This window comes from Capronia coronata, assembly GCF_000585585.1.
Source record: "Capronia coronata CBS 617.96 chromosome Unknown acBCG-supercont1.4, whole genome shotgun sequence".
In the NCBI taxonomy this organism is placed as follows: domain Eukaryota; kingdom Fungi; phylum Ascomycota; class Eurotiomycetes; order Chaetothyriales; family Herpotrichiellaceae; genus Capronia; species Capronia coronata.
In genome coordinates this window covers 1,237,731-1,265,605 of record NW_006912896.1, presented here as the reverse complement: position 1 = coordinate 1,265,605, position 27,875 = coordinate 1,237,731, and the positions used below count along the sequence as shown (strand labels likewise).

The window sequence follows — 27,875 nt, the reverse complement described above, 5'->3', positions numbered from 1 at the left end:
GGAGGCAGATATAAAAAGGTGATCGCGGATCCTCCTCGTCTCGTTCTCGATTACAAGTGAAGGCCCGACTGATGTCTGATGTCTGATGTCTGATGTCTGATGTCTGATGTCTCTGTCTCCAGTCTCCACGACCGTCGACTACGAATGGCTCAAACCTAAAGTTTCGCCATCTTTGACGAATTTCCGGTACAAGTGAGCGGTTTTCACTCTCATCTGTTTCCCCCAAACCACCATGACCAGAAAGACGAGACAGGCAGCCATCGACATGAAAGCCGCGATGATGAAAGCGTCTTGATATCCGAGTTTTACCCAGGGCGTAATCCTAACAACAAAAAGGCTTCGTCAGTATGCCAAACAACAACAATTGAACAAAACAAAAAAATTCGACATGCACAAAGTGTCTCGACTCTCAGGTCTCAGGTCTCGACTCACGCATAACCTATGCCAAAAGCCATCGAGTTTCGGATGACAATGATGGTGACCATGGCTTCGCTGCTCAAATCCTTGTACGTGTCGATACAATAGCTGACCATGGTGATGACGGTCACAGCCACACCCGTTGAGAACAAGAAGGAGCCAACGGCGAGTCCAAACCCTAGTTGCCAGTCAATCATGGTTCATCACATTCACAGTGACACACCCATCAGACAAGGCAGAGTCAGAGTCAGAGTCGGACTTACAATGGACGTGGTGAGCAGCGCCCACACCCCAAAGAATCAGAGCAGCCGGAAAAATGACGGTTGGATAGACATAGATCCACAACCGATGTTCGGCCTCAAGGATCCCTCCGTTGCGCCGTGCCAGCCTCAAAGCGATCCAGTCACTGATGGGGCCTCCACAAAGACACCTAAAAGGACGGCTGTTGTTAGCGGAGAATCATCGCGAGGAACATCAGAACGGAAGAATGTTAGGTGGACAGATGTGCAAGGGCCGATCATGACGGTGTCAGAGAAACCTACCCGACGGCAACCCCGAGCAAGGACGCGATGGAGAACAATCCGACCATATCCGCTTCGAAGCTGTACGGAGGGTATGACAAAACCAGAGATGACGTGCCGGTCATGAGATTGGACCACATGATTGCAGCGCCATATCCGAAGCCACAGTAGACAACCACCGGCAGCGATAGAAACAGGAAAGGTCGCGCGGCCATGGTCAGAAGCAGGTTCGGCCGCGGTTTGTCCAGGAGCTTCAATTTGTCCCAGTACGTCTTTCGATGGTAGGAAACGACTTCTCGACCATGCTCTGTTTCGGTGTCCGTGGAGACGGGAAGCTTGGTCTCTTGTCCGACAGCTTCGGCCGAAGCAGTGCTGTCTGCGTGACCATGGGGCTCATGTGCCGTCGAATCTATGACTGGTGCTCGATCATAATTCGTCTCTTCCATGAGGAAGAACAAGATTATAGCTCCAAGGCCACAGCCGATCGCTGGCCAGTAGAGCACCCACTTGTATCCTTGACCGTCGTAGATGAAACCGGCAAAGATCTTGGACAACAGACGCAACGTTAGTATTGGTCCATGGTCTTTCGATATTAGAATGGCCGGGCTTGACATACCGGTGCCAGAATGTTGCTTGAAGTCAACGAAAAAGCGTACATGGCCATGTACTTGGCGCGCTCATGGGTGAAGTACTGTATCAAGCATCAGCGACTCATGTTGTATGACATACTAGTAGACCACCCAGACATTGGATGAATACTTACCAGATCCGCCACGGAGATCTCACACAGAGATTCGATGGGTGAGCCGACGAAGCCTTGTAGGATCTTATTGGCGATCCATTGACCATTCGTCGTGCAATAAGCCGACCAAACTTGGATTGCCTAGAAAGACACAGGTCTTAGAATCCACTCAGCAGGAGGGAATTGGATGGGCGGAACTTACAAGTGTAGCCAACATGGAAAAGATGAAGACTGGCCTGTATTCCAGACACGGGTGTGGTCAGCCCAAGGTTCGTTTCGTTCTGTTCCGTCCAGAAAGCCCTCCAAAGAAAGGCCAACAAGACATCTCGTATAATTCTCACCTCTTGCCATACTGGAGCGCGAGTGGCTGGAAGACGATACAGCCCAGTCCGAAGAACAAGAACATGTATCCAGTGCCCGCATTGAGATCGGCTACTGAAAGACCCGAGTCGATGGAAAGAGGGACCAGCACCGAATAGACGGCAGCAGATGCCATTCCCACAAAGAGGCAGTAACTAGGAAACGATGGTCGTGAGCCGGGTTCTCCAGAACGGTGCAAACAACCCAAAGACCGATGACCGGACTCACATGAATATGCAGAACATGTGCAGTAGCTTTCTGCGTGGCGTCCAATTCAGAGGATCTTCGGGATCCTGAGAAGGAGCAGGCACCAGCACAATATCCTTGTGTTTCTCATGTGGCGCATCCATCGTCCCCTGAAGGTCGACGAGGTGCGTCGTGCCCGGCACGGAGGTGACATCGTCGAGTGTTGCTGCAGCCATATTCACTGGCAGGCTTTGGTGGCGGATGTGGTAAGTGTGCAGCTGCCTGGGGTGCTCTTCAGATCGGGACTCTGGCAGATGATAGATCCATGTTTCTTTGTTTCCTTTATAGAGCGCCTGCCGGAGTGTCTTGACTAGCAGGAGAGCGTCCGCAGACCGGCGTCAGGTGTGGTCAAGGCCGGCATCAGTCAGACAATCTTAAGTGCGAGGGACATGACAGATAAGGCGGAAATCTCGATGATTCGACGGCAACTCAATCAATGATATTCAGGAGGCCGAAGAAGTCCAGCCCTCCACTCCAGGAAGAAGACTCAGAAAATAGGTAAGAAGAACGATGACAGGCCGTGCGATTATCGGTTGCTTGGATGAAAGCAGGAACACACTCCTTTTGATAGGGCTAAGCAAGCCTTGTGAGGCCGATGTCTCCACGTCGCTCTATATCTTCTCAGTTAGTATATCCACTTTTTCCCAGGGCCGGAAATTACTTTGATTCGCCAGCAAGAGGGTTCGACGATAAGCCCTCCAAGATCCAGCCACCAGATGCTTGGCCACAAGACCTCGTATCTCACTCCTTGCCTCCAGCACCATACAGTCCTCATTACCTATGGGGTATGGCTGTCAGGATGGTCCGTCTGGCGCCAGGTTCGAGACGCTAAGCGCAACGAGTGATTGACAAAACCTCCTCTCGACCACCCCTCGGGTAAACGGGTGGGTTGAAGGGCCATGATTTGGATCCATGTTAGATAGCGCGGGAAGGTACACTGATATAAACCTCGTGCAGAACATCAGAGGCCGGGAAGTGTGTTCTTCCATTAAAATCTCGCATTCATTACCGTTTCCGAGCAAAAATACCTCGTTGTTTCTAGAGACACCCGTGTGCAGCCATGGCAATCCAAGCCTGGGAATCGAAAGCTGAGAAAGCTAGAGAGCGTCTGGCACGTTCCGTCCCAAAGAAGTGGTTGCTGGAGAAGTCTGAACTGCCGTCCCCAACCCGATTGAACGTCATGGGCGTGCCGGAGGAGTCAGGCCGCTTGACACCAGAAGAAATCCAGATTACGAATAGCGATGCCTCTGGTTTGGTGAAAAGGATGAGCACAGGAGAATGGACGGCAGAGCAAGTCACGATCGCGTACTTGAAGAGGGCGACGATAGGACATCAACTCGTGAGGAAGACTCCCTCCTGGCTCTCGAGTTTTGCTTGTGCTGAATTGTAGCGCCAACGTCTTTTAGCTCAACATGGCCACCGAATTCATGATGGAGGATGCGTTGTCCCAGGCTCGAGCGCTGGACGACTACTATAGACAACATAAGAAAGTGATAGGACCTCTGCACGGTGTGCCCATCTCCACAAAGGTATGTGACCCCAGCACCACGCACTCTGGTACAAGGTTGTACCACGTGGAGCTGATCGACGAGCTGCATAGGAGCATGTTTCTCACAAGGGGAGACCGGTGCACGCCAGCTATGTGGCCTTGGTGGAGAACATCGCTCCGGACGATGCGCATCTGGTTCGGCTGCTGAAGGCATGTGGTGCTGTGTTCCATCTTCGCACAAATGAGCCTCAGACGATGATGGTAAGCGCTCTTCAACCCATGAGCCAGGAAATCTGCTCGTAATCTGGTACTCTGAATGGCGTCCTGACATGGGCTAGACCGGCGATACCGAGAACAATTTGAGCGGGCGGACAAAGAATGGCAACAATCTGCGACTTGCCAACGGCGGCTCCTCCGGAGGAGAAGGAGCGTCTATCAGTTTCAAATGCGCCGCGATCGGTTTCGGAACGGATATCGGTGGCTCAATACGCTTTCCTGCGGCGTTCAATGGGTGCTACGGGTTCCGTCCAACTGCCTGTAGAGTGCCGTATGGCGGAGTGTTTCTGCCCGGTGAAGGGCAGGAGTCAATCAGGTGTGTGATAGGACCGCTCACGAGAAGTATCGACGATGTCGACCTCGTGATGAGTTCGGTCCTTGAACAAAGGCCCTGGGAAAAGGAGTTGAGTCTGGTACCACTGCCATGGAAGGCTGTGAAGAAATCCAGCGATATCACCGTTGGTGTGATGTGGAATGATGGGTGAGCGCCGAGGACTATTCCATCGATCCCTCATCTTTTTGATTTTGGTCTGGCTAATACGACTTTTGTCATTCTTAGGATTGTCAACCCACAGCCGCCCATGCAACGAGCCCTAAAAACGACAGTGGAGAAGCTCATTGCAGCGGGCGTCAAAGTGGTCGACTTTGAGCCATATAAGACTGCCGAGGCGATGGAGATCATTTTGAGTGAGCCAGTCTCGAATGGCTACCACCCCTCGTCGACATACTAACATACATTCACAGCTCTATTCTTCCCAGATGGCGCAAAAACTCAATGGGACCTTCTCAATGCTTCTGGTGAGCCAGTCAACGAACAATCTCAAAGAATGCTGGGCATTGCCCGGGAAATCAGCGTGGCGGAGAACTGGGCCTACAACGCCAGGCGAGATGCGCTTCGAGATGAGTTCCATGACTTGATGGCCCAGCGGGGCGTCGATGTGATCCTCACTGCACCGTATCCAGGTGCTGCACCCCTGGTGGGCACCGTCGACTACGGCGCGTACACGATGTTGTGGAACATGCTTGACATGCCTGCGCTCGTCATGCCAGTCGGCTTGTCTGTTGACCCAGCGATTGATCAGAAGAATGCGTCGTACCAGCCCATCAGCGAACACGACAAGGTACAGTTTGATAAATGTGAGAGTCACCAAATCAGTACTCCTGGTTCTTTGAATGCTGACATACCACGCATCAGACAATGCCGAGGATACTGTTGGTGCCCCGATATGCGTACAAGTCGTCGGCAAGCATTTTCAGGACGAAGAGACCATCGCTGCAGCACGCATCATTGAGGATGCACTTGCTCGGTCAACGAAGTCGGCGGTGCTTTAGTGGGTACGGGCTGATTGACATGACCCTCAACCACAAGAATGCTTGGGAACACGGCCGAAGCTTCCCTGTTTTGTCGGACATCCTGTAAGCACCGAAGGTGTCTTAACTATAAAGGCAGCCAAGATCGTGGCTCTTCGACTTGGCTTTCAAAGACTCGTCTGCAGAAGTAAATGCAGTCTCTGGCGTTTCGATAGATTGATGCCATGTTGGTGGCGCCACATACCCTTGACCTTTTGCCACGTCATTTTTACGTCCCCCCATTTGGATGTCTCCCATATGTTCTTCAAGACCTCTTCCAGTAGATTTATCTCATCTTCATTGGTGACGGCATGACCTAAGATCAAAAGGGGCCATCGCAGAAGGAAGCGACGTGCAACTCCCATCGACTCATCTGTGTGGCGAAGATTGGCAATCACTTCTTGCAGACATTTCCACACCGGCTCTTGGTTGCTTGGGACAGCCTCATCTGCCGCATCGATCCACGTCAACAGTAGACGGGCGCAGTAAATATAGAGGGATGCCATCCCGTCGAAATGCGTTTCATCTGACTGCATACTGTTGGAAGCGCGTAATGCATTTTCCCACGTCCGAAGTCCACGATCCAGTCTTCTCAGTTCCCGAATGTCTTCTGTAGTCCTGGGGTGCTTGCGACACAGCCTTGAGATGTCGAGGATCAGCCAATAAATGCTGCGCGGGATCCCAAGCACTGGACTGTTGGTAGCCGGTGAACTCCCTTCGAAGGCAGGCCGGCAGAGAATGGACTCGATGGTTGTCGTCAACATCTCCACAGAACTGGCGGCTGCGGGGTCGTAGAAAATGGACAAAGTGGATGTGTGGAAGAGGACAGATTCGGCCATGAGCACATCAAATGTATGGAGCTTTTGATCATGGCCCTTGATATGCCTGAGTAGCAAGAGCCGTGCAGCACCAGCGAGATGATGGAACACCCCGGGAAATGTACAGTCAGACCGACAGGTCTACACAACCAACAACATCAGCAGCAGATCGCAAACTCGATCGAGCCAGCAGTAGGCACGAATCTGGTCACAGTTTCCGGATGGGCTCGCTCACCTCGAATACATGGAGAAGGATGGTCGTGAACAAGATCCAGTCTTCTTCACCGGTGACGGAGCCATCCTCTATTTGCATCCTCAACCCAGCCAGAGCTCGGTTATAGCGCCTCAGTGCTTCCATTTGAAATCCATCATGAGAGTTGGACAAGTGGATCATGCTGCAGGCCAGCACGGCATCCTTCAGAACCGGGCGATGTGTAGCCAGGCTCCCCAGAAAAGCCGGGTCCTTGAATTGATCGTGAGAGCTTGCGAGGATATTCAGCGGCGATATCATGGTTGTAAAATAGCCAAACAAGGAGCTTTCACGGTCACAGGGCAGGAAATAGGAGGGCGTCCAGATCAATGACTGCTTGAGGTCGTCACCAGAGTCTGGTGTTGTGGAACCGTCAATTTCCTCCGACCCCGAGCAAGATGAGTCTCTACGACTCGTCGCCGATTTGCGTCTTCTTGGAAGCTTCCGGCGGTCCCCCAGTTGAGTTATATCTGGCCACTCACATGGGAGAGAAAGTCTCTTGCAAGTTGAGCAGACGGGTTTGGATTCATCGCATTTCTTGCGATGACTGCGGCCTGCAAGTCGGCTGATTAGCACGAATGGAAGGCCAGTTGGACTCCAGGAGCGAAACATACAGCGTCTACAGCCATTCTGGTTTCTCAAACGAGGGCCAGTTCGATGCATCGTTTAGAGGGGGATGAAGCCAGTAGTCCCCAATCACCGCTGTGTCAGTGCAAAGTTCCCAGCCACAGCAACTCTCGCTGTTCTGCAGAGGGCATGGTCCGAAAGCTCGTCCGCAAAGGCTCAAGACATCGTGAAAACGCCTCGATGTTTCCGGGGTAGGTTAGTCGACAATAACTGTGTGATTGAGGAATGACAGTGGGTTGCAGAGAAGTGAATCCAGACTGGTCGTCGGGAGACATCATCTTCGCAAGTTCCGTGATCCTTATCTTTGGCGGCTGGTTTGCGGCAATCGGCATCTCGAATGCGCTACTAGTATAACACGGCGATACCCACTCGTGCAAAGCGGCAGAGAGTTGAAAGGTGTCCTAAGGTCCCCACCATCCATTGAGGGCAGCCCTAAGTGAGTATGTCAGGCTGAGATTCCCGGGACTCCCTCGTATCTATTGACGGTCTTTGTGATCACTCCCGCTTTTGCCCCATGGAGGGGTATCGCTGGGCACCCTGGGCCAGAGACATAGTACTGTAAGGGGGTGCATCAATCCGCACCTCGCCCCTTACTCGGGCCCATATCATGAAGTTGTCCAGGCACCGTTCGTGAGAAGCGTCTATCTCCTACCGTACTTTGAAGAGGAGTATGATTCGCCTCATATGAGTGTAGCCGCCCACCCTATAGAGTGTAATATGTAGAGTAGCAAGAAGAGTAAGGTAGATTATCTACCTGTAGGCGCCTAGAAGAATATTCGGCAGGTGCGAGACGGTTCGGATAAGCTGTCTTCCGTGTGCCAAGCATCCTTAGATCACGTGATACCGCACTTCACCGACTAATCGATAAGGAGGATTCTTATCGCTAATCAAAATCGTGGCTTTCTTGACGAGACAGTTTGCATATAGACCAACTTGCCTTCGCTCCGTAGGATTATCCGAATATGGTGCGGTACGAACATGGTGCCCTGCACAGGTTCAGTGTATGGTGCCCCGAGACATTCGGCGGCAGAACTGGCGGCACTCATCGTGAAATGCTATGACCCGCCAGCGGTGAATATCGTTCAGGGTTGACGGAGGTTTCATGATCATCATCAACTTGAACAGACCAGCGACCCGGTCATCAATACGTACTACCTTAGGTATGTCATATTTTTGTCGGGGAGCTTTTTAGGCAGATAATACGTCAGTGTGCGAGGTCAGCGTCGAGTCTGCCTTGCCTTGCATTTTGTGCTGTGTCGTGTCTGGGTGGTAGGGCACGAAGACAGACGCCTAACATTCTCGGAGTGACCGAGTTGCTGAGAACTTGAATGGTCCAGACTCCAGATGCAGAGAAGACACCGGCGGAAAGGTTGATCCAGTTCCGTCAGCCAGCATAGCTAAGCCCACAAGGCGACAAGGCGACCTGCCAGTGGTGGCCTATTACTGACTGTACCTGATCTTGCTTGCACGTCAGGCTTATTAGGCTTAGGCTTCAGCCGCAGCCCGTCTGAAACGAACAGCGAGAGATACTACGGGGTCTGCTCGATCGACTACAGACCAAACAATTAAACATACTGAACCAATGGTCTATATACAGACAGAGAGAATCACGGAAGAAGGCCTATGAAATCAGTAATCCATGCAGCCTCGCAACGATGTGGATGGAGTCTGTGCAGAGTATCACCAGCAATGAACCCGACGGGCGAAGGATCTAAAATACTGTGTTTCAATTGCTAAACGGAGGTTTTCAGTGTATCAAGTCTCAAGATCCTGATCCATCAAGGGCAACATCACCTGGCACCCGTATAAATCGATCCTATCGCCTTTCTGCATGAGGAGAAACAAGGTGCATGAACGAGACCACGATACCAGACAGGGGCTAAAGGGGAAGTAATTGGCCATGGCCAGAATACCAGGACCGAGATGACACTTTCCTCATCCCTCCAAGCCAGGGACCAGATCTGGGATTCCTTCTGAATGCAGAGATAACAAAGACCCAAATAGCGACACCCACTTTCTATCTTCAACTCAACTCAACTGCGCCTCTTCTGGACTCGATGCTTGTGATACTACTACTTTACTAAAACACTCAACAAGGCACAGAGAGGTGCCTCTGCTTCCCAACTTGAAACCCTGGTCGCCCAGAATACCGCTATCCCGAGCGAACATCTTCGGCCCTCAGCACTAATATTTGGTCCCCTGGTGAATTTGTCCTATAGCACCATGAGATCCCCTTGACTCACTTGGACTACTATGGCGCACATCATCAATAATATCGCAAGCCGTGAAGCCCGACAAAGCCACACCCTGTGTCTCCGGTGGAGGTTGCTTTGGGTAACTTGATCATTCCTTGTCAGTGGTCGATTTTATATAGCATCCATTCCACATTACTTGCACCACCAAGACCCTCACCTCGACTCACTGCCCACTGTCCATTGACAATTGCAACATCACGCCTTCAAACCTATGGAAGCCATTGTGGATGACTTGGTCCATTGCACCCCTGGTCCACATCGGTCGGGAGTCAGGGACACATGGGTTAGGGGAGATTTGGGAATCAGATAGCAAGGTCCACCAGTCGAGGGGGTTGACTATGATGAGAATCGTTGCGCAATGATACGACTACTGCAGTGTGCTGCTACTACTACTACTACTACGTAGTACGATAGTGAAACAAAAGTCCCATTCCCATTCCATCTCATCCGATCTGATCTCATCCTTCCTGCTTCTCTTGATGGGTCCCTATCATGTCCCTGCCCTTGTGCCTGTCCTTGCCCTGCCCTGTCCTGTCCATGACCTCTGTCTGGCCCGTGGCTGTCAGCCCTACGAGTCAAACCCCCACCACGATTCCCATGACTGTTCGCTGCAATTAGCAATCAACAATCAATCTTCAGGCCTCCTTAGCTTTAGCCTTAGCCTCTTGTCCCTTCTTACCCAAATCCCCCAATCCCTACCTAAGTCACGCTTCTTTCTTTCCTCGGGGGTTCCATCAGACCTTCTAGTGCGGAAACCCTGCCCCCTCCCCTGTCAGTACAACTCGCAGCTCGTCAGCCCCCAAAAATAAATAAATCTCCCATAACTAGTACTACGTGCTTAGGTCATAGGTAGTATCAGCCCTACGGAAACAGTGGGTTCCCTGGGTCCCCCAAGTCCCAGCCCTGTGGATCCGATCTCACACACTGCATGGCACCAGAGAGACTGGCCTGAACTAAACTCCTCATGTCTTCTTCCTCTCTGCACTACAGCAGCAGTAGCAGCCAGTGGAGTGAGTGGTGAGTGGCTGTAGTAGTGGCAGTGATAGTGGTCTGGTTCCCTTCCCTTCCCGCGCCGCAATGCTTGTCAGACCCCTAGCCAGCCCTCGAACTGACTAGAGTCTAGGGCTGGAAGCGAGAGCGAGAGTGAATAGCTCTGATTTCGAGATGGAAAGAGCTATATATCACGAGGCCGTCACGGAGGTTCATTCGCGTTGGAAGTTCTCCTTTCATATCTTACAATAACAACACAAAGCATAAAACACTCTCCTTCCGAGTACCATTTCCTTATTGTCTGCTTGTTTGCTTTATTGCTTTCAATCTGTCTACATTTCATTTTCTTTTCTTCATCGGCGGTCCAGACCACATCATCAGGCTTCAGTCGAGCACCTTTGCAGCACCAAGCACCAAGCACCAACGCCATCAACAAGAACAAGAACAAGGACGACGACGACGACGACGACGACAACGACGGTATAGATTTCATATTCATTTCCTTGAATACTTTCCTTCTTCTACTCTGTGGTCTTGCATCGATCTTTCGACAACTTGAACATCACCGAAACACCAACCAACACAACACCTTTCCTTGTCTCGTCGGTCTCTCTCTATTTCCTTGATTTCCTTGATTCTTTTGTCCGTCTGACAAGCTCAATCTCTATCTCCATTTCCATCTCCTTCTGTCTTCGCCATCCTCTCAGCGACGACAACAAGTCCATAGCGACCACAAGCCATCGCCATCCCTAGCTGTCCATCTCGGCTGCCAATCCCACAACCATTTCTGTCCTCACTTTTCTTCTCATACCCATCATCGCCGTCCAAATGGCCATCACAATCGGACGAGGCGGATACAACCGACACCAACAACAGGGGCGTGGCGGATACAACCGGACCGCCAGTGCTCAAGCCCAAGCTCAACAGGGTCGAGGCGGCTATAATCGACAACAGCAGGCCGCTCAAGGCCGTGGCGGATATAACTAGGAGAAAGTCGCCATGCTGGTATCCCTGACAGACTCGGCGAGTCTTCAGTCAATGGCGGAACCATCGATATCGACCGACGGTCGTTCATTATACACTCTTTTCTCCTTTTGGCTCTTGACGAGCAGCTTTTCATTTTCGACATTGTCTCGACGTTCATTTCCCGACACAGAACCTGGATCAAACAAAGTCACAAAAATCAGCATGTCATTCCAATATTTTCAGCGATCGATCAGCAATTCAGCGGCATGTTTCGGCGTTAAACATCTTGTTTGTTTCGGGTGGCGTCCAACCCTGACACTGCTCTGGAAGCGGTATGGCAATTTCAATTTCAACCTCAATCGCGACCTCGACTTCGATGCCGGATCCCCACACATCGTGCATTTTCAGGCATTTGCGGATTTATAGATTAGAACAGATGGTTCGCAAGACCAAAAAGGGAAGAACAGCTCTGGTAGCGGTGTTTGGGGGAATTGAAGACATAGAGACGCAGGCAGAGCCTCGTATAGAGCGGATCAACAGAACAGAATAGATCAAAGAACAGTCGTTTCAGATAGTGGGTAAACAATATCCCCCAGAATCACATGTGAATAGCAATAGTCACATTTCACAACACCACACTGTTTTTCTGGCACTTTCCGTAGTCCACCAGTTGACATGAAGACACACGAGTTGTAGGAAAGAAGTTGAGGAGGAAAGGAGAGAAAGAACTTACTTTTCAAAGACAACTCCGAGCACATCTTCCACGTCGCCCCCTCCGCCTTTTCCTGTAATCTTGGCCAGACAGTCGGCAGCGAACCGGAGATGTTCTGCAGCTGTGACGATGTCGATATCGTCCTGAACGGCGTGCGCACCAACAAGTCCTTCGTGTTCGTCGAGACCACGACTCAGACTCGGATCGACCGAGTGGTGGTTCTGTGGCTGACACTGCTCGAGGAAATCGTCGAGATGATTCAAGCATTGCTTCAGGTACGTGCTTTGGCGATGCGTCACGGATAGAGACGAGGACCAGTAGGACTGTGCCTCGGCTGGAGTCAAGGAACCTGCGGCCTCCCCGGTGGCCGCAGTCGTCAGATCTCCGAATGTGCGTGTCAACTGTGCGAGGAAAGCCTGAATCCCACCGGGATCCGCTTGGTCGGGTTCCTTAGACTCGGACGCTGTCTCTCGGCATGAGATTGGACAGACTCGGTTGGCAAGGACCATAGGAAACCTTTCACTGACATGGGCTCGAAGGCTTTCCAACACTTCAACCCCATGACCACAATGTTCAACCAGGTCCATCTTGTTTAGGACGACAAGGATCATCTTCCCAGCCGCACTGCACTCCTCAACGGCTTCAATGACCTGCGCATTGACAGGGACATCCAGCGAACCGTCAGCCGTTTTCCCAATCGCCAGCAATGCCACAACGACGTCGGAATGTAAGGCGCGCTCGCGGGCTCGACGAATACCTTCTTGCTCGACCAAGCCGACAGGACCAGCACCTGAAATCATGTCTGTGTCAGCGTCGGCAGTGCTACGCAGCCCTGCCATGTCACCTAGTCTGCAGAGCCAGCCATTGATATCCACAGTAACATCGACAATGTCTCGTGTTGTACCTGCTTCAGCACTGACAATGGCCGCCTCTCGACCGACGATGCGATTGAGCAGAGAACTCTTGCCTGCATTCGGCGCACCGAGCAGTGCAATGCTGATCCCATTTCGCAGGAGTTCACCTTTACTGGCATTCTTGATATGAAGTTGGACCTGTCTCTTCAACGCCTTGACTTGTTCCGAGACCGACGTTATGAACTCCACGGGCGATTCGTCAAAGTGTTGGTCTTCAGAGAAGTCGATCAGAGCTTCCAGCTCTCCACGCGCATACAACAGCATTGTTCGCCACTCTTCGTATCGTTTGGCCAGCCCGCCATCTGTGCCACTGACAGCCAGGCGACGCTGCTGCTCGGTCTCGGCGGCAAGTGTTTCCCCCAACGCCTCTGCTTGCGTGAGATCCAATCTTCCATTGTAGAACGCCCTTTTTGTGAATTCGCCCGGTTCCGCAAGCCGGATATTAGCTCTACCACCTTGACTCGTCTTTGCAATCCCAAGATGTTGACTCCCCGGACCACACGCCGATATTGCCTCCAACACGGAACGTACAATGGCCGGACCGCCGTGGACATGCAGTTCCAAGACGTCTTCGCCCGTCACCGTGTTCGGCGCAGGGAAGTACAGGACAAGCGCGCCACTGTCGATGACGCGATCATGAGAGGGTTTGGCATCGTCGGGATCGTAGAGTCTTCGTAGGGTAGCATTGCGAGGTTTAGGGAGCGGTCGGTTGGGACAGAGCCTTCGATACACATCGAGACATGCTGGGCCGGAGAGTCGAATTACTGCTATCGCAGCACGTCCTGGAGCAGAGGATAATGCGTATATAGTGTCAGAGATGGTATCTCTACTGGGTTCGGTACGCCAGGCTTCCAAATCTGAAGCTACCGCAGAGGAAGCATATGAGCGTCCAAACCGGCGAGGCGCAGCGACGCGGACGACGGTTCGCAGGGTTGGCGTAGCATTGCACCGCGTGGTAACAAGTCTGGCATGCGTCACGACCTGATTCCTTGTTAGATGTCGAGGAGCGATGAGGCGTACCATCCGAACGGCAGTGCCAAAGGAAAAGGAAAGGGGAACGAGACTGATGAATGGGTGAATGGTTGGTGTCAGTAGAACAACCGCATTCCCGAGTGGGAAAATTCATGGCACGTGCACCGTAGACCCTTGCGAAGGAGAGTCCTAGTACTGTAGTTCTTTTGACTTGGGGAGACTCTACAGTCATATTATATGCAACGATACAGCCCTGAAGGTGATTGCTAGCGGAGGTCTTGATCAAGGTTGTTTTATTAGATACATTGACAACCGGACTCGCCAACCCGACAAAATGCAAACTGACAGCAACACCATGACACAACAAGCCTCGAACAGGATCATCTCTCACATTGTCCCAAGCACATCCTCCCGGCCCGGTACTGAAGTACTGACACTGGAAGGCCAACACTCCTAGGGTGAAGTGCCAAAGTGTCTCGTTCACCAACACAACAACCATATAGAGAAGATGGGTCGGGCCAGAGTCTGTCAAGAACTAGTTCCTGTAAATCGTTAGCAATCACTTGGGTGGACTGGGGCAATACGTACAATAGTCCCAGAGTCAAGTCGCCATGGATCTTAGCTTTGAGCTGGACCTCGATGTCGAGATTCAAGTCGAGTCGTAGCCGCAGTTGCTCATCAGTGCCGCCACCATCATCTTTGTCCTCCTCTTCGTTCCCACCCTTGTTGTGGAGTAGTCCTCCAAGAGCTTCGTGAGGCTTGCCCACGGCTTTGCCCACATTTCCGACTGTATCGTTGACAGCGTCTCCGGCGCCGTCTACAACGCCGTTCACGGTCTCACCGACTTCGTCAACGGCATCCAGAGGTCCGCCGCCGCCTCCCTGTTGCTGGGTCTGTGCTTGCGCTTGACCTTTTCCACGGTTGCGGTTTCGGTTCCTTCGGGGCTTTTGAGAGACGTCGCTTCTATACGCACTGTCCGTGTCACTAGGTGGCTGACTTGACTGCCGACTACGACCTCGGCTGGCCTGTCTCGACTTTGAGCGCGATTGTTGTTCCATTTTCTGCGGTTGCGGCGTCGGTGTCGAAGGTGCTTCCTGGTCGCCGGCTCCGTCTGCGTCGCCTTCAGCGCCTTCTTTCTGGGGGGTGCCGTTTGATTGAGCCTTCTGCCCAAGTTTCTTCGGCTTTCGTCTCTCCTCAGATTTCTTCGAGGATCCTGAAGCTCCGAGGCTGGCAGCGCCCGAAGCAGATCCAGCAGCGTCTAGGTTGCCGCCGACTGAGGTTTCTTCGGTGTTTTTGGTTTCTTGTTCAGCAGACATGATGGAGAGCGAAGAGGAAGATGTAGCGGAAGGTGAAGATGAGGAGTATGCAGCAACAGGAAGAGTCGACGTAAGATCTTCCAGGTCTATCTGCCCGAGAAAGAAAGGCAGAGAAGGCACAATGCAGGAAATGTAGGATCAATCCACATCGACGTCAGAGGATAGACAGTGTCGGGTGCGACGTCCATGGTGTTGGAGGTGTACACGCGTTGTAGTGACGTCGAATGCCGCTGCTTTTGAACCAGATGCCGCGTCTTGCGCCACAGATAGACAGCGATGATCGAGGCCGGCTTGCCCTAGTGTCAGTTTGCCCAAACGTGGAGGGCCAAGTGTGGACCAGACGTGAGAAAAGGAGGCATGACTGTGGCTGTTGACGGCAGGGATAAGGACCGGAATGTTACGAACACACTGGGGGATAAGCAGAAAAGGACCTGATCAGGGCTAGCTAGGGTCGACATGGCTGTCTGGCAGGCCTCCACTGGCGATGTCACACCAGCCTTCAGCGCGGCCGGCGACAGGGACGCCTACGGACCGTCTTGTTCTGGTGTGGAGTACGTTGTAGGCGCCAGTGGCATTTGTGGTACACCCTGATTACCCCGGCCGATGGGATCTTCGGCAGACGGCAGACGGCATGAAACAAGTGAGGAGCGTCGGCTGGGTGCAGAATTGCTTGTTCAGACGGCGGTGTAGCTTGGAATTTGGACTGGTAGTGTGGTACGTAGTGACAACAGTGGTCGTGAGTGTTTCTCTCTCTCTCTTGTATCAGGGACTCGAAGGGGGAGAAGTCATAACAGGATCGAGACAGCGAGGGAGACGGGAAACGAACTCGGAATTCGGGCCAAGCAAGTCTCCACCACCAGCCACGTGGCATCTCTCCCATTGGCTGCCATCCAACCTCACGTCATTGTCCTCAGGCTGACCCCCTGGATTCTTTCATTCGATCGACGCCACAATTCCAGCTTCGTCCGTAATGAACCAAAGGAGCTTCACACCATAATTGTCAGATCAGCCACAGACCCATGGATCGTCAACTACCCACTGCTGCTGTCCACCGGTTGACGTCCATCAACCAGGATTGTTCCAAGTTCCAAGCTCATGGCCTCACAATCCCATGGCCGCCATCGTCCCGGAAATCTTGGTCCACAAAGAACATCGACGTCTGTGGCCCCCACAAGTGATCTCGCCGCTTGAAGCAGAAGGGTCAAAGGTAGCTTGACTTGCAAGGGACATGGATCCCCATAGCGATGATGTCGTTGTCGGAAGCCTCAGCTCCATTACACAAGTCCAGACTGACTGCTTTTCCCGACATGTCTCCTCGATCTTGCCCTTCGCTGAGCATGTCCATCTCTTGTCCCTTTACTTCCCCTACTCTCAAAGTCCGCCTTTCATAATTGCATACTCACTCACAGACAGTCTAACCTAAATTACTGCCTCTCTTGCTGCCTCTTGATCCTCTGTGGCCAGAATGTCCGAGCCGCAACAGACCCCAACGCCTGAGAAGACTCCCGGGAAAAAGTCAAGTCGACCTCCTGCGCCAGAGCGTAGCATGTCCGAAGTTTCCACCACGTCCGGCGACGACCAAGGCTATGAGTCACGGTCCAGATCGCAGTCTCGACGGAGAAGAAGACAAAACCAGCGACAGAGAAAGGCGACCCAGGGCAGCGCTCAAGCTGGAAATGCCTCGGCTCAATCCATGGCGTCCATCGACGAGGGCGAAGAGAGTCAACAACAAGTAGCCAGGCAAGAGTCGGCGCCGCAACAGCAGCAATTGCAGAGGCCCGATCCGCGTGACATAACGGAAGCACAGCCGTTCGAAAGAATAAAGCCGCCCTCGCAATCCATGGATGGCCCGGTGACGTACGCGCGCATGCTGCGAGGCGAAGTCCCATGGAGAGGCGCGCCGCCCACGCAGCCGCTTGAGACGGCACAGCCCAACGATGCGAAAGACAGCAGTGGAAAGGACCCCATGGATCAAGATGGATTGAAACTACGGTTGGAGCTCAATCTGGACATTGAGATTGAACTCAAGGCCAGCATACACGGCGACCTGACTTTGGCGTTATTGTAAGTTCGCTGGATCCCCTTCTTGATAGCACTGGTCTTAACGCGCTAACCATAGAAATTGATCCTCAGGGCTTGATTTGGGCCTCCCAAAGGTCAAGCTGCCCAACTTACCCAAGTTGCCAAAACTACCGAAACTGCCGTCCCCGGGGTTATGATGAAAAGATATCACTATCAATTGAACTCTTGCAGTGGGCATATCAGCATGTTGTCTCGTATGAAGCCCTGTTGGACCTGGGCGGTCCTAGGATGGACTTTGGCGTTACAGGCTACTAGCATGGATGTCATCGCAGTTGTAAAACATAATTAAAGCATGGCTAGACTGTCCGGTCACCGTGTCTTCGTTGTCCTTTGCTTTGTGTCTTCCTCCGCCGATCGTGCTCGCCTTGCCACTCGACCCCCCGTGGTTCACTGATCTGGGTCGCTTCCGCCTTCGGTTACTTCTGGACAGCGCTGCCATGCTGTCCAAGCTCGCCACGGGCGCGCTTCACCACTCGTTCGATGCCATCAAGCCCCGCCTGTAGAACATCCATCTTCGGCCCGTAGCTTATACGGACAAAGTGGTGGCAAGGGCTGTCGAACAGATTTCGTCTCTTCGACGGGTTCAGGTCGAAGAAGATGCCCGGCACGACTATGGTCTTTTCTTCCAGAAGCGCGTCGAAGAAAGAGAGGCCATTGGAGATGTTGATGGTACTATCCTCAGGCAGAGGTGGGTCTAGGGTGGTCAAGTCAAGCCAGATGTAGAACGTGCTGTCCGGAATCTCTTGGTCGCCTTGATTGAAGCCAATCTCGTTTAGTCGCTTGAGAACGTAATCTCGCTTCATCTTGAAGTGGCGTTGGAGCGCCTGCATCTCGGCTTTGACTTTGGGCGGGTCCAGCATTTTGACTGCAGCCTCCTGAAACGGGACGTTGGTTCCTCCGTCAAGATAGCTCCCGGACGACGCAAGGGCTTTGATGAAAGCTTTGGGACCGATGACCCAGGCCACACGCCAACCAGGAAGTCTGAAGCGTTTGGTCAGGCCGTCGACTAGGATGACATCGTCCTTGTCAACGTCCATAACGTTGCTGGCGGCCGACATGGTGGTACCGTCACAATCCGAACTGTAAGTGTAGCCTGCGTAGAACTCATCAAAAATCAACGTAGCTCGGTCACGACAGATGTCCTGTATCAGGGACAGTTCGTCCGCAGCCAAAGCATGGCCGGTAGGGTTGCGTGGATTCGAGGTCAAGATGACAGAAGTCCCTCGCGCAAGCTCATCCGCAATCTTATCAGCATGGATGTGGTAGCCATCGGCAGCAGACAAGGGCGTAGGGATGGCCACGAAGTTTCGGAACAAGCTCAACATCTGCAGCCTGGTAGTCAGCATAAGTCGCCAGCTTGACCCAGTCAACGAATAACAATACCTCGTTGTAGGCAGTGTAGTCAGGGATGAAGAACCCCAAGTACGAGTTGCCCAGAATCGCAGCGATCCTGATCAGGCCTGCTCTTCCCCCGGGTACGATGCACACATTCTCCCAAGTGTACTGGGAATCTTTCCCCTTGCGGTAGTTGTCATTGTACAGGTTTGCGACTGCTTCCCTGAGTGGCTTGATCCCCGCGGTGGGTCCATATTCTTGACCCTTCAAGGTGATGGGGATCGATGTCGGACGAGGAAAGCAACCTTCAATATCATCACCAACTTCTGGGGCGCCTTGGCCAAGGTTGGCCCATTTCTCAGGCTCGTCGTTGTACCCATGTTTCGCTGCTTGCTCTGTCACCCTGCTGGATGTTAACGGTAGGACGAGGTGAAATTAGGGAACATGGAGTACCAGATGACGCCAGTACTCGTCCTAGAGTTGTCTAAGCCTGCATGGGCCTTGTGGGAAGGGTGAGATCTCAGATTTTGGTGAGGGCTGGACGAATGCTCATCCTCTGGGTGCAGGGAGAATCGACGACCATCGGAACTGACATGCAATGCTGACCTCAATGCTGACACTCGCTTAGTAGAGGAAGAAGTCATGTTTGAGGAAGCAGTGGCAGAGGATGAGCGGTTGATCAGGTATCTTGTACGTTAGGTACTTAGCACTAGTAGTTCACAGAGATGCAGTGTCCGATGGATGTCTGGGGAAGTGTGGAGCATGAGTGACGAAATGCGAGGTAGTGCCAAAGCCAAGCTTCCCCAAACAGTGGTTAAATTTAAGCTTAGTTTAAAGTTGGCTCACTGACCAGCACAGTCTCAGAGCGTTGTTTCAAGCTTAATAAGATGCATAAGTTTCTATTGATTGTCCTGATGTCCAGGAAGTTGAACTCATTGATTCATCGTCAAACCAAACAGGCTTCTCGCCGCAGTACTCATTTCATCAAGTCGTCAATTTTAACATGTCTTTGATGCAATGCTCCAGCCAAACAGATTTCTTGTCATCCTTTGGCCTTCGCAACTGGCTTCTTTGCAAAGAAGTCGCTCATCTTCTTCATGCCAGTCACATTCACCTTCTTCAAGTCCCGGACGCCTCGCGATTCGCCCAGATTTTTCTTCTTGTCTTCCTCCTCCTGTTTCCTCTTCTTCTCGGCCCGCAAGTCCGAGATTTCTTCGTCATCAGGTCCTCGTTTCCTGCTGAAGTCGCCAATTGACCTAGAAGCTAACGCTTGCGCTCTCATCTCCGCCAGAGAGCTGAGATGCTCCTCCAGCGGCGTGAAATTGACTGGCGAATCTTTCTCGAGTACCCGCTTCCGCAGACGATCTGCCAATGAAGCTGGCAAATACGATGCCAAGATGAAATCGAGTACAGTCTTGCGTTTCTTTAGATCGCGTAGCGCTTGTGGCACGGCTTCAGGGATGACAGTGCTGACCGAGCTAGCCGTAGAGACCTCCGACAGGATTGTGGACGGCGCTGAACTAGCAGCGGTTGACTGTGAGTCGAAGCTTTCAGACGGCGACTCGCCATCCGGTGTTGCTAGTCCCGAGTTCGTGGGCGTTATCGAAACGGTTGACATGATCGTATCCTCTCTCTTTACACTCATCACAGGCGTCTCCAAAGCTCTGGTCACAAACTTCTCTTCCAGGCTGCCTGGCAAACCCTTCTGCATGGTTTTGTCGACTTTCTGCATTATCATCCGTAGGGTCTTCTCTTCGTTGGGTCTGTACATCTGCTCGTCCCCAGCCTCAAGTGTGTCACAGAAACTTGACATGGCTTCTTCTATCATGCTTCGTCCGTGGGTATATATGTATCGCAAATGCTTGTCTCCTTGGATGTGTTGCTCAAAAATGTCGTCGATGGGCTGAAACAGCATCTTGCCTGAAGGTGCCTTTGCCGGCATGACCAGAGGCAGTAGGATAAAAGCCAGATCGAAAGGAGTGGCCACAAAAAATCCCGCGCTTTTACTTATATACCCTCTGCTCACTGGCTGCTCGGCACGGTTGTTGTCGTCCAGCGTTTTTGCGCTGTCTGGTCCATCGCAACCGGCTGGTGAGAAAAGAAGACTCCGAGGATCGATCGATGGTGTATGGACTTTCGTAAATTGAAATAAGCCTCTTTCCGGGCAGAAGAGAAAACGCTCCACAGTAGAGTCTCGAGGATGTGACAGGAGTAGAAATCGTGAGCTGTCGCTGATATCTCTAGGTAGGATGAAATGTCTCAAGGGCTCTCTTTGCGTGTTGGATTCGGCGGTAGATGTGTCTTTCGAGTGATTCTTGACGGGACTATTCACGCCTGAGCGCGTTGCGATAGCCATTTCGATCAGCAGGACTCAACTATCGAAGATACAATGCGGAATCTTCTTTGATCGACCGACGGGCGCATGGCGAGTAAGATGCAATCAAGTCGAACTCGAACTCGACCGTCTCGATGCCAAGCCGGGCGCGACGCGTCTGAATAATCTGAGACGCGTTCCCGTGGGCCAATCGGAGCAGCCAGAACCCTCCGCAAAGGCACTGTCCAACTGATGTCCATTGATTGACACTTTGATCTTTATCCTGCGCTTCATGTCCTAGCAGCGACATGCGGGAGTGGATACGAACGGTCTATGCCTTCAATGATACTCATGATTTGACGAACATTGTGTGGAAGCGTTGCATGATTTAATCTGGGTGCGCCCAGATCATAACAAACAAACAACAGCGGATACACTTCAACTTGGCCAAAGATCCCGTCCGGCTCAGATCTTCAACGAGAACGAAAATCATGTCTGATGGAATCCCGTGGCCTCCCGTTTCCCCCCGTGCAGCACTCCTGAGTTCGCCCAGCGGGCGGAGAAAGTACGAGGCATATCAGAGTTCCTATTCCCCCGTGAAACGAACCGCATCGACCCCTAATCTCCTCGATCAGCTTCGAGCGGCTCGAAAAGACAAAGAGTTCTCATCTCAAGACGAGAACATGGAGGAGGAGATCGAAGAAGATGAAGAGACTCTACAACTGAAACTGGCCGCCATCGAGGCAAAGTTGAAGTTGAAGAAGCTGCAGCAGAACAAAGCCCGAGCAGCTACTCCCGGGAGAGTCTCCTCACAGTCAAGCTCGGCCCATGGCTTTGATTCAGCGGTATCGAAGCCTCATGCCAGACATCAGGAGCCCTTACCAGAGCCTGCAAAAGTGGAGGTCAAGGGATCGCCCGTCAGAAGAGCACAGCCATCCGTACAACCGAGATCTCCTTCGCGTGTTTTGCTAGGAATCGATAAGGGCATGCGCGGCAGCGACATTTCACTCCGCAGGGCCAACACCACGGCCGGGGCTAGTCGCACGAGAACCGAATTTCCCGTGGTTGGCGGCGACCGACCGTCCTCACGATCGTCAGCATTCAGTTCCGCCCGCTCGGCCCTAACCACGAAGTCTACATTCAATGATAGAAGCGGCGGCAAGACGTTCAGCGAGAGAATGGCCGAGGCACGCGAGCGCACGAAGACCTCCGAGCAACGGCGCGAGACGATCAGCCGCAATCGCAGCAAGGGGCTTGAGCTGGACCAGGCGGAACTTGAAAAGTATCGGTTAGCTGCTGAAGAGTCTCGAAGTCGCGAACCTCCAAGATCACCACGACGCATGACCCAACATGAAGCATACAGTCGGGAAGACATCCTCAAGGCCGCAAAGGAAGCGACCACGAAGACGCGCCTGTTGGAAAAGAAGCAGACGAAGTCCAACCACAATGCACCGCTCTCGAGGCCATCACCTCGAGACTCCGATACGGCCGTCCCAGGTCAAGCCGACAGCTCGCTATTCGAAAGGTTCTCGCAACTGCACCTCACGTCGCGCATTTTACCACACTCCTTCCTCAAACGTACCCTCCCCTCGGACAAATTCACAGTGCTGCGCGTCCCCGATCTCCTGAGACAAGTCAAATCGCCCGACTTCGATCTCCCGGAGACGATATGCGACTACGTCGTCTGTGGGGTGATTGCGTCGAAATCCTCGCCTATGGACCAGAAGGCGCCACCACCGGACGGGTCCACGGTCGGCACGAAGGACTGGGAACGGCAATGGGAAGACGGGTCCAAGAACCAGCGACGATTCATGGCCCTGACTATCACGGACCTCAAATGGACCGTCGACCTGTACCTGTTCGGGACGGCATTGCCGCGCTACCACCGCCTCACGCCAGGCACTGTGGTGGCCATTCTGAACCCGGGGATCATGCCGCCCAAGCACGGCAAGACAGACACCGGCGCCTTCAGTCTGTCGTTGAACAGCGGCGACGATACGGTCCTGGAGATCGGCACGGCCCGCGATCTGGGATATTGTAAGACGGTGAAGAAGGACGGCAAGGAGTGCGGCAGCTGGGTGGACGCGTCCAAGACCGAGATCTGCGAATGGCATCTGAACGCCGAACTCAACAAGACTCGCGCCACACGCATGGGCGTCAACACCGGCACCAACGGCTTCGGCGGGACCGGGGCCGGCAGTCATCGGTTCTTCGATAGAACCAGAGCCTTCTCCAATCAGCGCAACAATGAGCTTTTGCCTAAAGACGGCCACAGATACAACAAGTTCACGGGGAGTCATTTCTACATTGCTCGCTCCAACACTGGACCCACGGCAGGTGGTCGTCGCACTGCTGGTGGTGGCGGGGGTCTGGGGTTTGGGCTGGACGATGACCCGTTCATTCCGGCAAGGGAGCTCGAGCGTGATCGAGACGAGCGACTTAGGAAACATTTCGCCACGCAGGAAAAGGAACGCGAGATCGCCGAGAAGCTGGGTGCGGGATGTCATGCGGGCAGTGGCGACGCAGGGGCTGCATATTTGCGCCACAAAGCAAACAAGTCTCGCGCTGGACCTGGAGAAGACTCTCGCGGCTCAGGTCCGAGTGAGAACACCGCCGGTGACTCGTCGTTGTCTCACAACGACATTCCCTTTTCCCGCGGCGCAATTCTCTCACACGATATCAAGGACGCTATGGCCACCGGCACTGGGGGCGGGATCTCTCGCAAACGTACCGCCGCCGATGTCAGGCTGTCACCGGTCAAGAAGACGCGCTTCGTCACCTCTCGAGGCATCAAGGAGGCTGGCCGGGAGAGTCTGGGCGCCAGTGTCGCCGCCGCCGCCGCTATGTCTGCATCTGACTCTCGGAAAGCGCATGCTCGTGGTGATGTAAGTGGTAGCGAAGATGATTTGGAGATTGTCTGAGGGCTGCGATGTGACCACCTAGTTGAGTGAGAGGCGCTCGATCGTCCAGGTAGGTATGCCTAGGCGGTACTATGGTAGCCTGGTCCCTTACTGACCTGTCGATGGGATAAGATGGCTTGTGATGGGTGTGGCATACTATAGTTGCCGCTTATCCGCTACCATTGGATACCTTGATGTTAGTGTATGTTGGGATGCGGTGTGAAGTGCATTACCGGACTCTGTACGGATCATCATCGTTGCCTTTGTCCTGGTCATTGGCTGTCATGCCGTTCCATAGACAGACGACAAGACCTTCTCCTCTTACGGGAGACGACTTGAATATTACAGAGTTATGTCGTGATGCGTTGCTCTGCGCTATGTTGCTTCCACGAGGCTCCATGATTTCCCTTGAGGATGACGAGCATGAACGATTCGATATCGCTTTGGACTCAAGATGGAGGACTCAAACGGGCGTGTCTGGTGTCTTTCTTGGATCAGACAAATTGTCAAAAATTGGGGAAACAGAAATAGCAACGAAGACAAGAAGCAAAGCAGGGATACGGGAAAGGGTTATGGTAGTCTCTCATTGACTAGCTCTTCTGGACCTTCTAGATGACGGCTGTTATCCGTGTAATCAGTCTGATGACAAGTCACTGCAATCTGAGATCCCATCGAGGCTACCTCCAAGCTCCCTCGCCGCCGGCCTGTCCATATTGAAGTAGAAATCCACTCTTCAATTCTCCCCATTGGTGACATAGTGTCCACTACCCGTGGCTAGGATACCCGATACGTGAAGTAGGAATAGTGAATTTCGGTGCCCGGCCAGGAGTACCAGCAGGAGCAGCAGCAGCAGTGGATGCACGACGTTGACCATCTGCAGTATTTCTAGGCGCCGGGCCAGGAGTAGTAGCTACCTGATCGGTCACCGTTGCACATATCACTGCAATGGATGTTACTTGATCTTGCGGTAATTAAAACAACGAAATCAGCGCCTTGACTCAGGAGCAGGCCGCCAGACCAATCGGTACAGCTTCATTTTCATTTTTTCCATCAATTTGAGACCTTCAGATGGCAACCAGCCTCACTTGTATGCAGCTGCTCGCCAATACAACGGCTAAAGGAGCAGCGGCTGAGCATGGAGTTCGGACGTTGCTAGTAGCGAACGTGTATGGCGCACTCGAACTGGCGACTGAAGAGCTGATGTCAATTTGTAGATATCTGTGATACCTGCCAGATCTGGTTTCGGTGGACACACGTGACCACTTTCTTTTTGCCCTCTCCCACGCACCATCGACATGAGGAAGCAAAGCCTGCGTCAGTCAAATCAAGCCGTGTGGACGTTTGAGACTCTTGATCGTATGAGTTCAACTCTGACAAGCCCAGATAGATCTATTTTCATATCGTGAATTCTGTAGAGAGCCTGGCATCCCACCGGTCTATCATGACAGCACCACAAGAATCCCTAGCTCTGCTGGTCACAGCGCTAAAAGTACATCAATGAAACCTCCTTTTTCTATTCCAAACAAGACCATTATATTTTATCATTACAACCTCAGCAGAAGATGTGCCACGCCTTCTTCCACCAGGGCCACGTGGCCTGAATTCTGCGCTCCTCCTCCAAAATCTCCTTGAGGTTCATCTCCCTCCTGCCGCTGGTGATATCAATATCTCGGGCCCTGCGGATTTTGGTTTTCATGATGATCTTGTAGCCGAAATACATGACCATGACGATCGGGGCGGCCAGGTAAACCTCGAAGAAGTTCTCCACTAAATCGGAAGCACTCATGTCGGCGTAACCGATGGGAGCGAAACCCGTCCAGAATTGAGCAATCAGGATGAGAATGTTCATGATCAGACCGAGCCAAGAGCCGTAGACCGTCGCTTGAGACCTAAAGGCAAGTTCATCCAGGGTGTGGCCGGCTAGTTTCCAGGCTCTACGAAACCGGATATGACAGAGGCAAATGGAACCCCTGAAATCAAGTCAGTAAACGACAAGGAGCCAAATGTAGGGATTGAGCTGAGCCTTACCATGTAAAGATGGAGGCGAGACCGCTGATTGCGATCATCCAATTGAATGCTTGAGTCTCCGTGTCCGGCCCAGCCGCGACAATATAGCAGAGAAACCCTAGTAGAGAAGCAACAATAATTGCGACCAAAGGACGCCCGGTGCGGTCAACATAGCCCAGGATTTTGGGAGCCTGGCCCATATCTGCGAGAGCGGCGAGCGTACGGCTGGCGCCATAAATCGACGAGTTTCCGACAGATAGAACGGCAATAAGGATGACGACGTTCATGATGGAGGGAACTGCATCAATACCGGCATTGCGCACAGCAATGACGAAAGGGGAAGCATTGGCGTCGGCGGAACTGCTGCCGTTGAGCAGGGAGGGGTCATTGTAAGGAACCAGTACACCGACAATCGTGAGGGAGACCATGTAAAACTGGCGTGTGCCGTCAGCAATAGTACCTAGTGATTCAAGGGAACACAGATGCCTTACCAGAGCAATCCGCCAAAAGACCTGCTTCACGGCGGTAGGTAAGGACGCCCGAGGGTTTTCAGTCTCCGCGGCAGCCAGACCAACCAACTCGGTGCCCGAAAAGGAGAAAGCGGCCGTCACGAAAACGGAACAAAGGCCTTTGAAGCCATGGTGCTGTGACCCCCATCAGTTCTTGTTTTTCCACCATTGGTGGCTTTGGTACTTACAAATGCACCTGGGTCATACCAGTAATGGGCGCCTATATAGCCTCGATGATCGCCGGGCACGCCGCCCGTATCGATGATAATGCCGAGGATGATGAATCCAAGGACGGCGAGAACCTTGATAATGGAGAAGACAAACTCGGCTTCGCCGTACCCTTTGACTCCGAAGAAGTTGATGGCGATAATCACGGCGAGGAAGATCGTCACCCAGGCGGCACTGTTGGTATCTCGAGAGCCGGGCCAGAATTGCAGCGTGAGCGACGCAGCCACAATTTCCAGCGGCAGCGTCACCAGCCATTGAAGAGCATAACTAAACACCTGTCAACGTCTTGGTTTCGCGCGGCAATCACGTCGCACTTACTTCCAACCCATAGCAAACCCCCAGGCTGGATCAAGAAATCGACTCGCATAGACGGAAAATGCTCCAGCCACGGGAAATGCCACCGCTAGCTCGCCCAAGGCTTGCACGGTGCAGAAAAGCATGATGCCGATCAAACCATACGCGAGAATCAAAGATGCCGGGCCTCCTGTCGCAAGAGCGGATCCCGAGCCAACGAACAGACCAGTTCCTACCATCTAATCAGCAGTGTCCAGGCAAGTGTATCGTGGTGGACGAACCGATGGAGCCTCCAATGGCAATCATTTGTAAATGTCGGCCCTTCAGCTTCATAGCGAGGGCTGGCTCGGCAACAGGCTGATCTGCGAGAGGCTTGCCATCAGCGTCGACGGCGTTGGTGGTGACTCGCGCATTGGGATTTCGCTTGAAGCTGTCCACGAAGCGACCGAACGCGGTGGGTGCAGGCGGCAACTCGACTTTGCCTTGCGCGACCTCGAAACGAGGGCTTGGGGTCTCAGCCCCTGCCTCAATGTCCTTTTCCATATTCCAATAGAGAGTGTAGTTGTAGTGTGTAGTGATCTATGTATATCGAAGATGCTTCAGTGTCTGGCAGTTAATGAAAGCAGTCGACGACCTTGACGGAGCTTGCCCTCATATTAAACCATACGCGAGAGCGGGACCAGGCGAAATAGTCGGCCAGATGCGATGGGCCAAGAATGCATACGGCGAATAGAAAAGAAGAAGGCAATCAGTAAGAGGGGATCCATGGGTGGTATGGGTAAAGGGTCGAGGGTCGAGGGGAAAAATTGCGTAGGAGGAATCTGCGTATGGGAAGATGTTCAACGTAATGGAGGCAAAAATTGGGATCTGATACTCTGCAAGGCTACCTCACCAGAAAAATCCACACCCTTGACAGCCAGTGCCAGGACAGATTTATGCGGAGAGCGGCAAAGCCGGCCGTGCCAAATGGGTGTGGCAAGACAAA

At 52.7% G+C, this 27,875-nt stretch overlaps 11 protein-coding genes across 11 annotated transcripts; 3 read left to right on the top strand and 8 right to left on the bottom strand.

Moving 5' to 3' along the window:
• Nucleotides 1-138: 138 nt before the first annotated feature.
• Nucleotides 139-2,462, bottom strand: A1O1_05010 (uncharacterized protein; the record flags this gene model as incomplete). Its single annotated transcript, XM_007725898.1, has 9 exons — nt 139-322; nt 433-595; nt 681-847; nt 960-1,483; nt 1,555-1,629; nt 1,702-1,821; nt 1,883-1,916; nt 2,022-2,195; nt 2,269-2,462. 9 exons carry the CDS (start codon nt 2,460-2,462, stop codon nt 139-141), a joined length of 1,635 nt encoding a protein of 544 aa, XP_007724088.1.
• Nucleotides 2,463-3,346: 884 nt separating this feature from the next.
• Nucleotides 3,347-5,383, top strand: A1O1_05009 (uncharacterized protein; the record flags this gene model as incomplete). Its single annotated transcript, XM_007725897.1, has 7 exons — nt 3,347-3,625; nt 3,693-3,815; nt 3,887-4,036; nt 4,114-4,532; nt 4,611-4,738; nt 4,796-5,188; nt 5,247-5,383. 7 exons carry the CDS (start codon nt 3,347-3,349, stop codon nt 5,381-5,383), a joined length of 1,629 nt encoding a protein of 542 aa, XP_007724087.1.
• Nucleotides 5,384-5,529: 146 nt separating this feature from the next.
• On the bottom strand, nt 5,530-6,240 carry A1O1_05008 (uncharacterized protein; the record flags this gene model as incomplete). The annotated part of the gene is made up of 1 exon (XM_007725896.1): nt 5,530-6,240. One exon carries the CDS (start codon nt 6,238-6,240, stop codon nt 5,530-5,532), a length of 711 nt encoding a protein of 236 aa, XP_007724086.1.
• A 187-nt stretch (nt 6,241-6,427) lies between these two features.
• A1O1_05007 (uncharacterized protein) lies at nt 6,428-6,730 on the bottom strand (the record flags this gene model as incomplete). The annotated part of the gene is made up of 1 exon (XM_007725895.1): nt 6,428-6,730. The coding sequence occupies one exon, from the start codon at nt 6,728-6,730 to the stop codon at nt 6,428-6,430; it is 303 nt and encodes a 100-aa protein (XP_007724085.1).
• Nucleotides 6,731-12,036: 5,306 nt separating this feature from the next.
• Nucleotides 12,037-13,956, bottom strand: A1O1_05006 (tRNA modification GTPase; the record flags this gene model as incomplete). The annotated part of the gene is made up of 1 exon (XM_007725894.1): nt 12,037-13,956. The coding sequence occupies one exon, from the start codon at nt 13,954-13,956 to the stop codon at nt 12,037-12,039; it is 1,920 nt and encodes a 639-aa protein (XP_007724084.1).
• A 484-nt stretch (nt 13,957-14,440) lies between these two features.
• Nucleotides 14,441-15,221, bottom strand: A1O1_05005 (uncharacterized protein; the record flags this gene model as incomplete). The annotated part of the gene is made up of 2 exons (XM_007725893.1): nt 14,441-14,447; nt 14,494-15,221. The coding sequence occupies 2 exons, from the start codon at nt 15,219-15,221 to the stop codon at nt 14,441-14,443; spliced, it is 735 nt and encodes a 244-aa protein (XP_007724083.1).
• A 1,465-nt stretch (nt 15,222-16,686) lies between these two features.
• On the top strand, nt 16,687-17,289 carry A1O1_05004 (uncharacterized protein; the record flags this gene model as incomplete). Its single annotated transcript, XM_007725892.1, has 1 exon — nt 16,687-17,289. The coding sequence occupies one exon, from the start codon at nt 16,687-16,689 to the stop codon at nt 17,287-17,289; it is 603 nt and encodes a 200-aa protein (XP_007724082.1).
• A 430-nt stretch (nt 17,290-17,719) lies between these two features.
• On the bottom strand, nt 17,720-19,282 carry A1O1_05003 (uncharacterized protein; the record flags this gene model as incomplete). The annotated part of the gene is made up of 3 exons (XM_007725891.1): nt 17,720-18,628; nt 18,687-19,041; nt 19,092-19,282. 3 exons carry the CDS (start codon nt 19,280-19,282, stop codon nt 17,720-17,722), a joined length of 1,455 nt encoding a protein of 484 aa, XP_007724081.1.
• Nucleotides 19,283-19,680: 398 nt separating this feature from the next.
• A1O1_05002 (uncharacterized protein) lies at nt 19,681-20,994 on the bottom strand (the record flags this gene model as incomplete). The annotated part of the gene is made up of 1 exon (XM_007725890.1): nt 19,681-20,994. The coding sequence occupies one exon, from the start codon at nt 20,992-20,994 to the stop codon at nt 19,681-19,683; it is 1,314 nt and encodes a 437-aa protein (XP_007724080.1).
• A 449-nt stretch (nt 20,995-21,443) lies between these two features.
• On the top strand, nt 21,444-23,873 carry A1O1_05001 (uncharacterized protein; the record flags this gene model as incomplete). Its single annotated transcript, XM_007725889.1, has 1 exon — nt 21,444-23,873. The coding sequence occupies one exon, from the start codon at nt 21,444-21,446 to the stop codon at nt 23,871-23,873; it is 2,430 nt and encodes an 809-aa protein (XP_007724079.1).
• A 1,531-nt stretch (nt 23,874-25,404) lies between these two features.
• A1O1_05000 (AAT family amino acid transporter) lies at nt 25,405-27,433 on the bottom strand (the record flags this gene model as incomplete). Its single annotated transcript, XM_007725888.1, has 6 exons — nt 25,405-25,822; nt 25,881-26,293; nt 26,351-26,503; nt 26,557-26,863; nt 26,915-27,122; nt 27,172-27,433. The coding sequence occupies 6 exons, from the start codon at nt 27,431-27,433 to the stop codon at nt 25,405-25,407; spliced, it is 1,761 nt and encodes a 586-aa protein (XP_007724078.1).
• Nucleotides 27,434-27,875: the final 442 nt, after the last annotated feature.